Source organism: Anoplophora glabripennis, unplaced genomic scaffold, assembly GCF_000390285.2.
Source record: "Anoplophora glabripennis isolate ALB-LARVAE unplaced genomic scaffold, Agla_2.0 scaffold116, whole genome shotgun sequence".
In the NCBI taxonomy this organism is placed as follows: Eukaryota; Metazoa; Arthropoda; class Insecta; order Coleoptera; family Cerambycidae; genus Anoplophora; species Anoplophora glabripennis.
The window spans coordinates 278,546-293,313 of NW_019416290.1; the positions used below are offsets into that span (position 1 = coordinate 278,546).

Below are 14,768 nucleotides of genomic sequence, written 5' to 3' on the forward strand. Positions count from 1 at the left end.
CGCTTCTAGAAAGATCACTAATTGCAAATGTTATTTAAATACAGAATTGAGCTACAAATTGTAAAGATGAAAGTAATTTTACAAAGCATGAAATTTTTTCATGTACCTTAATCTCAAAAAGAAAAATTGTGCAGTAAATTCGTTCATCAGGTATTATTTTCTTTAACTACTTAACGTTTCAATTTTTTTTATTTTTCGTTTAAACCTCTATCGCCTTTTATTCTTTCACCAAAGGAACATGCTTATTTTTATATATATTTGTGTAATACCCAGTTGGCCCTGACTTTTCCAAACAAATGACTAACACACATATTTTTATTGTATTACTAAATAGGGCTAGGTAGTTTAAATTTGCTTCGCTGTGACATTAATTCTAATGTGAGCTGAGAATAGTAATCCAATCGAATAAGTAGGGTCTGTTAAATTGAGATTTAAAAAAAATAGTGCATTATAAAGCGATTTGCCACTTGTGGACAAAATAAAAAATTAATTCCATAAACCTTTACGCTAGAAGTTTTCTTCATGCAATTGTGTTTACTTAGCCAAAAATATCACACTGAAAAAAACAAAAAAAATACAGTTGTTTCGAAAAAAAAATTTTCTCGGAAGTTTAAATTTTGTTTTAATTTGCCAATTATTCCCTCATTTAATCAGCTTAAGTGGATCTAGATTTAGAGATCATTAATCATGCACTTCTGACTCCTGACCTGCCAAAATGATTCTTTGTACACCGCGATGTTCTTAATTCCTTGGCATTTTTCGACGCATTGGGAACGAAATGTATGCCGATACTTTTTTCTCGTTTAAAACCTGATCATCGTCTAAGATGGTCGGCAAAAACAGCCAAGGTCGATATCGTTTAGCAGAGTGTCGTCTCAGATTACTGCAGATTTATTACTTCTATGACAGTAAAACCTCTGTCGTCATAATCATTTAATTCCTGACCCAAGTCCATCCTCTTCGCCGTTTAGTTCTGAAAATTCTTCGTTACAGAATTTATTAATAGCCGCTTATTGGTGCAAAAAATGTTCCAGTTAACGGCGAATTTTTTTTTGAAGACCGCGAAAGTTCTGACGGCATCTTTTCTCTTTTGACGGGGCAACGGAATTGCTTGCGCTGTTTCTGTGGCCGAAAAAAATGGCAGATAGTGTCATAATGATAGGAGGCGTATCAACGCTGGTTAAATATTAAATATAATAGAAATAACTTACTCGACGAGTCTGTGGAAGATTAAAAACTAGAACAGAAAAAAACGAGATCAGCAATGATCTGTCATAACAGCCGTAACATATTCTTGAAACTTTTTATCGTTTATAAAAATTTAACTGGGTTTGGATTTTGCTGAAAATACATAGACAATGCAGCCAACAGAATACATTTTATACATTTGGTTTTCTATTGTACATGGTGTCCTATTAAAAAAACTTAAGATCAAGAAACCAATATGCTAGTGACCTTGGTTTTGATCTTCACCTTTAGTCTCAAGGTTGAATCAAGGTCAACTTGAAAATATTAGATGGAATACCCTATTTTTTATGTCAGCTATCGATAGAGCGCCAAATTTTACTTCTGAGTATGGGGAACATAATTCAGAAAATATAGAATACAGTTCCTCGAGTGGTCACTCTGATAATTAAGTAACTAGATAGAAATTCCGCCTTTTTGTGTATTGCTACAAAACTCGAACTATTCCAATTCATTTAATTGTTTGGTGCTTTACTTGCCTGTGATACTGTTCAATTGGATTTTTTTTAGCTTCCAGATAATAATAAACATCTATTACATGATTCGATGCAACCAGTTTTTCTGTGTGATGTAGAGTTAATCGATTTCTCGAAGTATTATTTAGTTTAATACTCTTTCTTTACTTTTTATGTCCTATTATAAATTTTCCATTTTTATATAATAGTTGCTGCTTCTTTTTTCCTGACATACAACTATTTGGAGTGGAACCCGATTGTCTGTATTTATTGAATGGTTATTGAAGATTTTTTTACGAAACGAAATCGGCTATCCCAATACATTACACAACAATTTTAACATATATAATTGATGACACTGTTTGTATTTCTCGATTGGTGACTCATTTGCCTTCCGGGCGACTCAGTGACTGTGTTATTGTTATTTTCGTTTATCTCGGCAATATTATTTGCACGTTTTTGAAATTTACATAATGTCCGGATCCTCTTATTATTTTCGGATATCGCCAAAATAACGTTTGCATACTTGATACATTGATGAAAGCATAGTTTTGTATTAACAAGTGATTTGTGTCATAAATCTTGACCAACAGGGTTCCTCAAGGTCTATGGGACAATATTTATCTAAAAAAAAGCAGTATGGAGCATGTTTTAAACATTATTTTTAACATTTATGTCATCTGATATCTAGATATGTTTAATTTGTACAGTCTCGAAATGAAATATAGTTTTAATACCCGTCTTTTGACATTTCTGTATCGGGAAATAGAGAATGACGTACACCTGAAGGTTGTTAACATAGATGCAAGGATACCTTCTACGTACATTTACGATATTTTCCGACATGAAATGTTAACAATCACGTGTAAAGAGAACGCGAACGAATTTGCAATTGTAATGGAAGGGGAAAATTGCTATATTGCCGGATATTGATATTATTTTTCCTTATAAAATGCTAGCATTCAGCGCGATGTGAATAATGAGATACTTTCCTGTATTAGAGATGATTTAAATGGAGTATAATGACTGCCTTGGTAGAGATTTTTCTGACGTACCGCCCAAAGAAATTGACGTCCGTTGCGTAGATTTCCTGTGCCGGATTTGCAAGTCAAGAGAAAGTGTTGGGAGCATAAAAAGGAGAAAATTCTTTGGAAATAATATGCACTACACCAAAATTATTATAAACCTATTTAAAATTATTTTTAAGGATAAAATTATCTTTTTACATCAAACTATTTGCAAATTATAAATTAAAAATGCTCCGAAATATTTTGTAAAAACATTTTTTTTATCGAGAGTTCAAAGTAAAAACCTAAAGGTAGTCTAGAAGCAACTTAGCATTAGAATTTTTAAATTCAGGAAGAGGAAGCTAAAAACTGCTGGGAACAAATTCAGGCCATTGATCATTGTTCTTCAGAAGCCGCCTCTACCAAATATGGCGGCCCAATAATTAATTCTGCGGTTTTTCTAGTGTGGGCTAGTTCCATGATTTCAATAACACAATCTTTTATAGATTACCTTTTCGGCGGATTATTTTTGTTTATTGTTATCGGATTCAGATGTTTAATAATATAACCCACGCCAGAGATGATTTAGTATGACTGCTACCTACGGTTTATCGGACAGAGACGTAGAAGTAAAAAAATTAAGTACATAGTTCCATAATACCAGAAAAAATATCGACTGTAATGAATCAATTTCAGAATGTCCCCCACATGTTCCAGATTTCAGTCCTATAAAAGAGAGTATTACAGGAAAATTATACTGATTTTGAACAAATTTTACGAAAAATGTATGTCCAATATTACAGGGATAAAATTGCAACGTCGCAAAAGTTTAATTATTCATTAGAGTACTATGGGGCCCAAAATGGTGCCTTGCGGCACCCCAAAAGAGAAAATCGGTCATTATTGCACAATACCCCGGGTCAAAAGTTCCAATAAACTTTTAGAGCACCGGTGCGAGAACATGCGGGTCAGAACTGCACCTTGAGGCACCCCAAATGTAAAATAGCGATAACACAGTCACCAAAATCACCGCGTTTTCCCGCCAACCCTTCGCTCTAACGCGTTTCTCGCACGTAGCGTGACTTCCCGTCTAAAAATGGGCACGGCCATCAACCACGCGGCCGCCATGAAGAGGCTGGAGGCCCTCTTCAACGACACCAAGCTGGAACCCAAGCCGGTTCCCGAAATCCAGGTGGAGGTGGACACGAAGTACAGCATCAAGTGCGACGTACACGGCAAGAACGGCAGCAGAAGGGGTTCCCTAGGTAGCGTGATGCACATCACCAACAGGAGGGACTCCCTGGGTAACGTGGTGAGTCAGAAGAGGGAGCAGGCGTTCCCGGCGGGGTATTTCGGGGGGAACGGCATGCTGGGGCCCAGGAGAGAGTCCATGCCCGCGTTGAACAATCAGAGTCACTACGGTTATTACAGGTAAGTGATTTGTGGATAACCGATTTGGTCGTTGTTGGTTTTGTTGAGATTCAGTGGGTCCACTTTTAAAAAAATTTAAGAAATACAAGAAAGAAAGGTAGACACAAATATGTGTAACTGACTACAGCTGTACATAAGCAGTTTAGATCGGAAACTTGTTATTGTCCACAGCTGTACGTTCGTCTGCAAAAAGTTAATTTGAAACATGAATGCTTATTCCTATATCATTAAAACTCATAACATAAACGAATCTATTTGGAACAATTTCATAAAAAAGTTAATATTGACGCTATCGACATTCTCTTTGCTTCTATCTGCTTATATTTTATTTACACTAAATCCGTCAGAAAAACTTAAATTAATAATTATTTATAATCATGGTCATTACCGTGTACCGCAAATAAATAGGCTGAAGAAAATTTCTACTTCATTAGCCGTTAGCGAATAGAAAATATCACAGTTAGAGGCCCAATTAATTTTGTATTTTTCAAACTATATTCATAAAATTAAAAAAGCGGATTAGAATAAAAGTAAAAGTTTCATATGACCTAAAGAATTTTAAGTTGGACATCATAATTTTTATTTGTTTCGCAAATTTTCTTTATCCTGTTGCGAAGTCCTTCCTGTAGAGGCGCTAGAAGTATGCCGCGTTCATTTACGTGCTACTTGGCAAGAACTTCGTTATAAATGTTAAATTAAGTGTAGTTGGTTATGCTTTTGATTCGCGATAATTAAGACTAATAAGACAAATAATTAATTGCATATTTTTTCCTACTTACGAGGAGCTGTTATGATTTACATTTATTGGATTGGGTCATTAATTAGCAAGGTTTTAAATCTAGTTGTGACTTTTTTGTCGGGTTCTTCAGTTTCCGTATAACATGCACAGTGTATTCTGTTCATAGCATAGTTATGGATTAATTCAAATAAATAATTAATAAGCTGTTAATTTGTTTTGTCGTTCATTAATATTGATAGATAAGTCAGCGTATTCTTTTGTTTACACTAGAAACCTGTTGGAAAAACTAGTCCGGTAACTTTTATTAATAAAAAGACAGGTGCAACCAATTGTTTCATAAGATTTATATGGTTCTGTGGAGAATAATTGTTGTTTTGTTAAAATAATAAATAATTCAAGGCAGCTTTTGAGGTCACATACGAATTCTTCAACGGTGGTAGTTTCTAACAGCTCATCGTGGTTCATGTTCCGTAAAAAATTCGACCAGACGAATTGGATTTTGGTCAGTAGATTTTAGTGTCTTCAGAGCTACTGTTTCGTAGGCTGTGGTGGTCATGTGATAGTGCTGTCTTCAAGAAAAGTCAAAAGGACTATTTTTCAAGGTACCGATGTTTGCTATAACAGTATTAGTTACTTTCAAGATCGACGGTAGTACCTGCATTGAATATATCAGGTTTATGTACAGTGTGTAACTACTTGTGTTCAAATATACAAAATTGTAAGATTAACTGGGTCAACACACACAGGTTGTTCCCTATTAAGAAATGAACCTGCTTGGTTAAAAAATAATGTTTCGGATAAGATATAAAAAAAATCATTAAGGGCCCCATATTCTTTAAATAGTGTTTTCCGCAAACACAAATAATTTCAAACATTTAATAACTGAATAATCTAAAGCTTATCAAATAATAGGAATGTTATGTCATGCCACCTGAGTATTTTCAAAGACGCCGCAGTAAAACGAATAAACAGGTGCAAAAAACGATCAAACCATCAAGGTTTTAGGTACTGAAATCTACGAAAATACTAACTTTTTTTATATATAATTCCACATGTAAATATTCTTATAACATTTACTTGCTTAGTCCTACATATAAAATTGTTCTTTTATTTATAAGTACGTGAAAATAATTATTAAAATGTAGGGTTAGAATAACAGCAAACGCATGTTTTACAAACGCTTTTTTTTGGTAACAATGAATAAACAAAACATCAAGGATTTTATTTTTGTGCTTACTTTTGTTCTACACGTTTTACTTTTAAAGATTTCAGTACCTAAAAACGCCAGAAATTTCACTATTTCTCGGCCAGGAATATGGCCACCTTAAGAAAAGTTGTAGAAATAAAATGTGTAGGAATACATAACATAGGAATGTTTCAAATTTAAAAGCAATCGGCTTACTTTGAATTCTCCATTCTGTGTAGATGCCTTTTTTGTGTAAGAAATCGGGAAAAATGTATTAAAAATTGTTTCGATTTAGATGACAATCGTACACAGAGAAATTTTTTTTGCTCTTAATTTAATTTAAAATGAGACGTTCACCAAAACATTCTTTGTGGACCCACTGAACGTACAAACAAATCGAACAACCAAATCACGTGTTTACCTTACTTTTTCCGTCACCAACCAACTTTTTGCTCATCTAGACGCGGCTCCCTGGCCTTACCCCACAACCCCCCGAAGAGAGAGATGGAACATCCCAGCCAATTCGCCTCCACGCTGCGCAAAGACCCCCTGGGATCCTCTACGGGCTCCCTCAAGAAGGAGACCGTCTCCAGTAGACCCTGGGGTTCCAAAAGGGACCTGCTGGGCGGTTCGATGTCGGCCCTGAACGGCAAGACCCACCTCCACGTACCCGGTCAGATGAGGAGGAACTCCAGGAACTACTCGACGGACTCGCTGGACGGGAAGAGGAACTCCTGGGATCCGGGCCGTAGGGGGAGTTCCGGGAGTTCCGTGGGATGGGAGGAGCCCATCTGGGAGGATAATTTGAAGGTTAGGACGGGGAAGGTATGGGAACTGTTGGCGTTTTTGAAAACGCACAAAATAACTGAAATGTGACAATAATAAGTTGTACTCACTTGCACGCATATGACATGAAAGGAAGCGGCTAAGCTGGAAAGTACACAGACACGTCATTAAAAGACATTATCCGATTTATATGTTTGCGTTTTCAAAACGTAATGTATTTTTTTACTTTCTATTTTACGTTTGGGATAAACTAATTTAAGGATGAATACAGTACATTTAAATCGGTTTTAGACGCAAATAAACTTAAATTTATTACTTTAAAAAAAATCATAAAACCTACATCTTTTCTTGAGTAACCGCAAGGTTCTGACTTGGAGCCTATATTATTTCTATAATTTATTAATGACTTCTAAGATGCTTTACTTTAGGACCCTGTATTATTTGTTTGAAGTGACAAACTGGCTAAAGAAAATAGCTGTACTGTGTCTTACATTGCGCTCCAATTCTAAACAAAACTATAACAGAATTCTGATTATTTTTTTTCTTATAACGAGCGTTCAAATAAAAACGTGGTCAAGTTGGTTCTGAAAATTTGGACGTAGGGCGTAGCGTATAGCAAATGAACTTAAACGTCATCTGTCAAAGCGCTATATCGCCGCTATCAATTTTAATATTTTCGTTTTAAAAAGCGTTTAAAATGGTGTTTTCTCAAGAACAAAAAGTGTTTATTATAGAGTCCTACTTTAGAAATGGACGCAAGATTGATGGAATATGGAAGTATTCTATTGAGGAATGTTTCATGGAATTTCAAAATCAATTTCCCGGCGTTGTTGAGTACAAAATATCAGTAGGTATCTGCCACACAGTGTCAAAAAAAGATTTGCGTTTGTTCTCCTATCGTTTAACTTGTCAGCAAGAACTTCATGAAGTTGATTTTCCGCGACGGGCTGTATCTTGTGAATGGTTTTTAAACAACTACGGTGATCTTCATAATATCACCTTTTTTTCTGATGAAGCCTGGTTTCATTTAAGTGGTTACGTAAACTCACAGAATATGAGAATGTGGTTCTCTGAAAAACCAGATAACTTTTTTGTCAAGGGCCCTCTACACGCTCAAAAAATTGGAGTTTGGTGTGCTCTCTCAATCGAAGGAGGATTTATGGACCTATTTTTTTTAATGGTACTCTTACTGCGTAAAGGTATAGAGAAGAAATTATCGCTCCTTTTGTTAACCAGCTGGAAGAAAACGAAATTACAAACTTTTACTTTCAACAAGATGGCGCAAGGGCACATACGACAGGCGAGACGATGAATATGTTGAGGGAAGTTTTCCAAAATCGACTAATAAGTCTCAATGCTGAACATGAATTTCCACCGAGGTCATGTGATATTACGCCGTGTGATTTCTTTTTGTGGCCTTACCTTAAAAACACTATTTTTGAACTGCCTATTCCTGATTTAAACCATCTGCAGGCTCGACTTATAGACAAGATTCGTGAAATTAACAATACCCCGAGCATCTTAGAAAATGTCTTTAATTCTTTGAGGAACAGGTGTGAAAAGTGCTTGGAACAAGGAGGGGGACACTTTCCGCAGCTCCTTTAATTGTTTGTTATTGTTATCACGATTATTCTTTAAAATAAAGTTATATAGTCATTAACGTTATTGAAACTGACAGCTGCTATACAGCTCGTTGAGAAATGAGGTTAAGTTGGTCGCTGTAAGCTACTCCCTACGTCCAATGTGTCAGAGCCAACTTCGACCGCGTTTTTATTTGAACGCTCGTTATTTCTGTATTGCTCTTCTTCGCACTGTTATTGTTTTAATAAAATTGACACGGGTTTGACCTTATAGTTTCAATATTCTGTTTGAACTTTTAAAAGTAGATAAACCGCCTCACCCACTACATCATCGACTAAACGGTCTTTCTTGCCCACTTTTTCCCCAAGATGGTGTTTTGTGACACGCGAGCTCCACAAGCAAGGGTTTTCCAACGTGCAAAACTTTATGCTAATAAAAGTAATTTATCGCATATTTTTTATATAGAATCGTGGGCTGCAGCTTTTCACTCCTTGTTCGTTGGACGGTGTAATATAAATTTTCGTCGATCAGAGTCGTTGTATTTGGTATGGGACGTTAATCAATCACTATAAATTGTCTTTCTTCACACGGTCTTTGTTCTCTCTGGTTACCATTTCAAGCAAATTCCTTGTAATTAAGTAAGCAAAGTGTTATAGTTCGGCAATAAAAATAAAATGTTACTTGAATGTAGGTGTCGAGACTCAAAATCGTTGCGAAATATACAGGATGTTTAACAATTTTTAAGTAACTTTTTTAATGCTTGAAATTTGAACACGTATTCGTATCCGTTACCATCGCTTTGTCTGAACATTAATCATTATTTCTACACTTCAACTGAAAATGAATTTAAATTCTCTACGCTGAAGAAAATTAACAATATTTTGTTAATTTTTAAATTATATACCTTTATTTTTATATATTTCGCTACTTTGTTTACATTTTTTGTGTAAATTCTCGCACGCATGACCTTTCGCAAGTAATAAAGCGTGTAGTAATAATGTTTGAAATGATTTATATCAAGACAGGAACTCGCTCATCTTGTTAAAAACTCTCAGGAGGATATAACTGTAGTTTACACGTTATAATAATAATTGTACTTCCTCATCTCGATATGGAATTGTTTAGCAAGACTACTAGCGGGTACTGCACTTGATAACGTATAATAAATATTATTTTTATTGATACAACAAATGGCACAAAACTCAAATTGAAACACTCGAAATTAGGAAAGAGGTACCATAAAAAACGACGTTCAGTTTTAACTATTGCACGGTACATATTTAACGACCATATATATGAAATCTAGCGCTTTCGTAATTCTTTAAAAGCGTATGCAAATAGTAAATCCTTGAATTCTATTCCTTGTTCAAATACTTCGCGCAACAAACAAAATGAGATTTTATAACATACTATGATTGGTGTGGGAGCCAATGAGGGTTTTATTTATTTTTGTCAGTTTTTGTTTTTCTTCCCACTATCACTATCTGTGCGTAAAAAGAAACGTATTGGGTATAGATAGGGGAAGCTTAGGAGTAACAGAGACACATTTCTGCACAGGATTTCATTATTAAGAACTAAAATGTTGCACGCATATGACACGAAAGGAAACGCTCAAGCTTGAAACCGATACATAGAGCCTTGCTCGTCTCTCTCTTTCTGTACACGATAAGCAAAGCTAGAAATAGACTCTTGTAGCAGTATAACATTCTTACATATTACCAGAACACTGTGCAAAATTAGAATTTACATTTTTTTTTAATTTCCTGCAGCTTTCGAAGTACCCTAAATATTGTTTCTTTTACGGAAAACGTTGACCTTCGACCGACTGTTACAAAAATATCCCGCGAACACGTTTTACTTTTCAAAAACAATCATACCCGTTAGTCAGCATCGGCCGTGTCACCGATTCTAACAAATCGTTGACCTTTGACGGAATGCCGCGAGTATCAGATATGTCGGCACCAGACAGCTGTTAGGCTTTCCGAAAACAACGAAAACATACAAAGGGAGCCTTGTTCGCGTCCAAGTTGGCGACCTCACTCGTTATGGCAAGATCAATGCGATCTATATGTGTGGGACAGATTCCCTTGCAATGCTCCTTTTTCATCCCACCGTATTGCATATCGTTGAGACTGATGTTGGTAATTTTTTAAGTGAATTTGAATTGATTAATCCAGGGAAAAGTTTCTAATAAACCCTTCATCTTTAACACAAAAAAAATAGAAGCTATAGCATTCAGGGAAGGGGTATTTTTCACAGTTCTGTTAATCCATCTACTTCGCTTAACTTTGTTAGCGACTAAACGAAGCAACTTAGGGCGGAGGAACATTGGGGCACTCTGTATATTGGAAAGAGGCGAAGCTGAAACTCTCGACAGCAAAGCCGCGTATACACCGAACACCAATCGTTGGAAACGTTTTACTGTCCACAGCTGTACGTATAAAATTATTTATTACATCAGTGGACTTTGCGCGCTCTCCTATTTCTCTCCTTTTACGGTTCCGAAAACAGATTTATTGCGAGGAACGTGATCGCGTGTGATGACGGTCGTGACCGCGAAAGAAGATGTATCTTCATCGTGTTATTAGTTGCGGATGCGAGATGACGTCTGGGGGACGAGATGGAATAACGGAGACTTCGACGATGCGTCCCCGCAGATACCTAACCGCTCGATGTGTTAGAATTGTTGCTATTCAATAGAGCAGAGCCTTTACACGGGAATTCGTCTTTGGCTTAATCGCCCAATTTGATTTGTGTAACGTGCGCACGGAAGTCTAGAAGCTCGAGACGCTCAATGAAAGATTTAAATAGAGCTTAGACCAACGTTGACAAAAAAATTATTTGGATTGTTGTATTTTAAAATGTATTGCTGCTAATATTGCGTATTGGTGTAGGTAAATATAATGAATATAAGTGTGAATTTACATCGACCTGAGTGTCTTTTATAAATTTTGTTGCGTAGTAACGCAACAGTGTTGTAAGTAATAAAATGTAAGTTTATCAGGCGAAAAATCAATACAGAAGCAAGTAAACATTTGTCTCAAATAAATCTATATTGTTTATTTAAATATTGCTCGTAGTTAAAGTTAGAGCATTATTAGATATTTAATTTATTTTGTTAATTATAGACATTATTAAAATTAATGTTCAAAGCAGGTTTATAGTTTCAACAATTAACGGTTCATACCATGAAAAAGTCGTATATTGAACAATTTCGTGATCTTCCCCTTCATTTGCAACACAAATTTTATTTCTGATGGGTGTAGTATACGAATTTAGCAAATTTTCATAGCTTATATCTTGCTTAGATATTTTTTCTTGTCTCAGACAAATAATCGGAATTTTTGGATTAAAAAAATCCGTTCGTAAGCTAAATAGATTATCTAGAACATGGTGGTAATAGTTTAAGTAACTATATGGATTTCACAGGGTCTAACGACACTTACAGTGTACGATAATTCAATAAACAAAGAAATCTAAATAAAAAATTTAGACAAATTTGGAAAGAATACACTGAAGATGAGTTTTTCGAGACAAAACGTCTGAATCTGATTCGGGCTGAGGCAGTACAATATTGGGGATCATGAAGGCTTGCAAAAAATGTAATAAAATGTCTAGGGTCGTATTTAAATAAATGAAATTGATGAAGGTCCTGGAGAGACGAAACCTTACATATAAAAATTGATTATGCGATTCAATAGACGGCAAAAAGTGACCATTAGAAAGTGCTCTTCTTTTTCCAATATCACCTCAAACAATGTTGAAATGAAACAAAAACGGATTTCCAAAATTTCGGTTTTTTTTTTCAAATATTTCGAAAACTAATCATGTTAGCCTTCATTTTTAAAGGCATAATGTTGGTCCCCTGATGACGCAACTTTGCCCCCATTTAAGCTAATTCATATCTCTTACCGTTTTCGAGATCCCTTTAGTGTGAAGCGAATTTGTAACAGCCTGTATATGTATTTGCCAGAAACAATAAAATTATTCTCCCCTATCAAATAGGTATCCTGATTCTGAAATATCAAAGTAGCGTCATCTAACGTCGTCCGCAAAAAGTTAACTCTTACAAACTTCGCGTCTTACCGTTTCAAGAGATATCCTATTTGACTTTACACGTTCAATTTCTCGGTTGCATTATTAACACCTAGATGGCGTTCCATTATAGTGTTGTTAAAATACGTAATAATTTATCGTTTCTCTTAGGCTAATTAAATTGCTATTGTGTGTTATTTATTACAATTTAAACAACAGGTTCTTGTTACCCATTAGAGAATTGTTGATTTATTTAAGCCTTAAATTTTTAATTTTTAACCACATCCAACATTTTTCTTCGGAAATAGGAAATAGCTCCCATACGACGATTAGATAAATTAATTTACTATTTATTAGCTTTTATATATTAGTATTTTGAATCTTCTACATCTGCATCAACAATAATTGACATCTTTGTATTAATGGTACATATATTATTGTTTATTTTAATAGAATTTCAAGAAAATCGTTGTAAAAAAACCTATGGACGAGCCTGTCTTGTGTTAGTTGGGGATAGAATTGGGAAATTGTCTTTTCATGATAAACCTAACTCAACACTATTGATGTTTTTCATTTTCACAGTTACGTAACCAACGTTATCCAAGTTATTATCACATATTTTTCTTTCACCAACGCCAACTTAAAATGTCATGGTTAATGGGAACCGAGGCTATATTAATTACTTTGTACGCAACTTTTATATTCCGCGGTGCGTTAGCTGATGTAAATCAATGTATGTAAAAGTCGTTTCAATTTGAATATTAATTTTTGTTAATTTGAATCATTTCTTAACACACCTCGGCGCATACCGGGCTTCTGCACAGGTGAATGGAATTTTCTTTGGTATTTTTACGGTTAGAAATTCGATGTTTCATGTACAGGTGAATTCGAAAGTTAGGTGATTTTTTTTTATTTTGAGTTTGTTGAAGAAGAATACGGTTTCGACTTATATTAAACCATTTTTAAGGCACTGTTATTTTTCTGGGCCAACATAAGTACAGGGTGTCCCAAATTGCATAAACCATAAGTAAGGATAGGAAAAAAGTTCCCATAGTTCTTTGTAATTTTAGAAAGAACATTGAAATTACATTATTTCCTATTTTTGTTTCTAATAGCCTTTTTCCGTGGCATTCTATTAAAAATGCATTAAATAGATATCTAGATTTTAGACGAAATTTTAACATTACGTTATTGAGAAAAGAAGACGGCAAACTACTATTTACATTTTTTCATTTGTTTCTCCTGTGGACTATCCAATTCGACGAAACTCGACGAGCGCGTTCGCACCTGCTTGGTTCGCCACTTATGCAATTTCGCGCCTTCACTTTCGAATAATTCGAACGTCAATTGTTCGAGCGGAGTTATCGAGGTTGGGATTTTTACGATTCGCGCGCAGTTACATCACGCTGCCCGGGGAAGAGCGTTAGGTAATTCTCCTTAAAAATATATTATAGAAAAATGCCCATGTTGCCATTGTTCTCGTTATGTCAGACGGCTCTTCCTTTCCGAACTTCAATTGTTTCTTTGTCTTGATCGCGTTTAATTGGGCGTCCCCCGGTATTTGGTGTCACGGTTTGACAGCTAGTGAAATTGGTCATATTTAAAGAATAGTTAACTCAGGTTCCAATTACCAAGTTTTCATGAATGTTTTAAAATATTGCGTTGTCATGCATTGTTTTGCGTGGAAGTGGAAAATTGATTCCTATAAGATTTAAACTGACTTTGAAGAAGTTCTAAATAGGTTAACATCGATAAGATACTATAGTTAGATTGATTTTGATAAAATATGAATTGAATTCGCTTTAATGAGATTCCAACTGAACTTATCCATACAAGATTCCAAGTGTATTGATTGTGATAAGGATTCTGGTTGGATCTTGCACTTGTATCGAAATTCATAGGATTTAACTGTCAATATTGCTCATTTTGACTGACCAAAATAAAATTTCCGTTTCAGTTTACTCAAAATTGCAATCCAGGGGGCGTGCGCGATGGAAATCATTACAGGTGCAAGCTCAACTAAATATAAATTCCTTATTTTCTGGTAAATTTCATCATTATCGAATCACCTTGTAGGTGCGTAAAAAAAATTATTTACTTATACCTATACAGGCTTCATCTTTATGTAACCAGTGATTTTTAATTAATTTCTCTTACGAAATACTTAAACAGAATAATGATTGGTTCGCTCTCATGTAGAAAATATGATTGTAATCAGCAGGCGAGCTGTTGCGTAGGTACATTTCACACGTAAATAATATTTAAAACGAAAATTATATCAGGATTACGTCGGTTGAATAACA

General features: G+C 35.1%; 1 protein-coding gene across 6 annotated transcripts in view; it reads left to right on the forward strand.

Moving 5' to 3' along the window:
* LOC108906530 (WD repeat-containing protein 47) overlaps nucleotides 1-14,768 on the forward strand; it is a 62,389-nt gene that overhangs the window by 32,565 nt on the left and 15,056 nt on the right. Inside the window, exons 2-3 of one of the 6 annotated variants that reach the window (XM_018709820.2) lie at nucleotides 3,785-4,138; nucleotides 6,525-6,888. The exons of 4 other annotated variants lie outside the window; for them this stretch is intronic. In XM_018709820.2, the coding sequence (XP_018565336.1) occupies nucleotides 3,804-4,138; nucleotides 6,525-6,888 (699 nt within the window). In that variant the 5' untranslated portion in view covers nucleotides 3,785-3,803. The remainder of the gene's footprint in view (nucleotides 1-3,784; nucleotides 4,139-6,524; nucleotides 6,889-14,768) is intronic. One more of the 6 variants, XM_018709821.2, reaches the window with a different exon arrangement.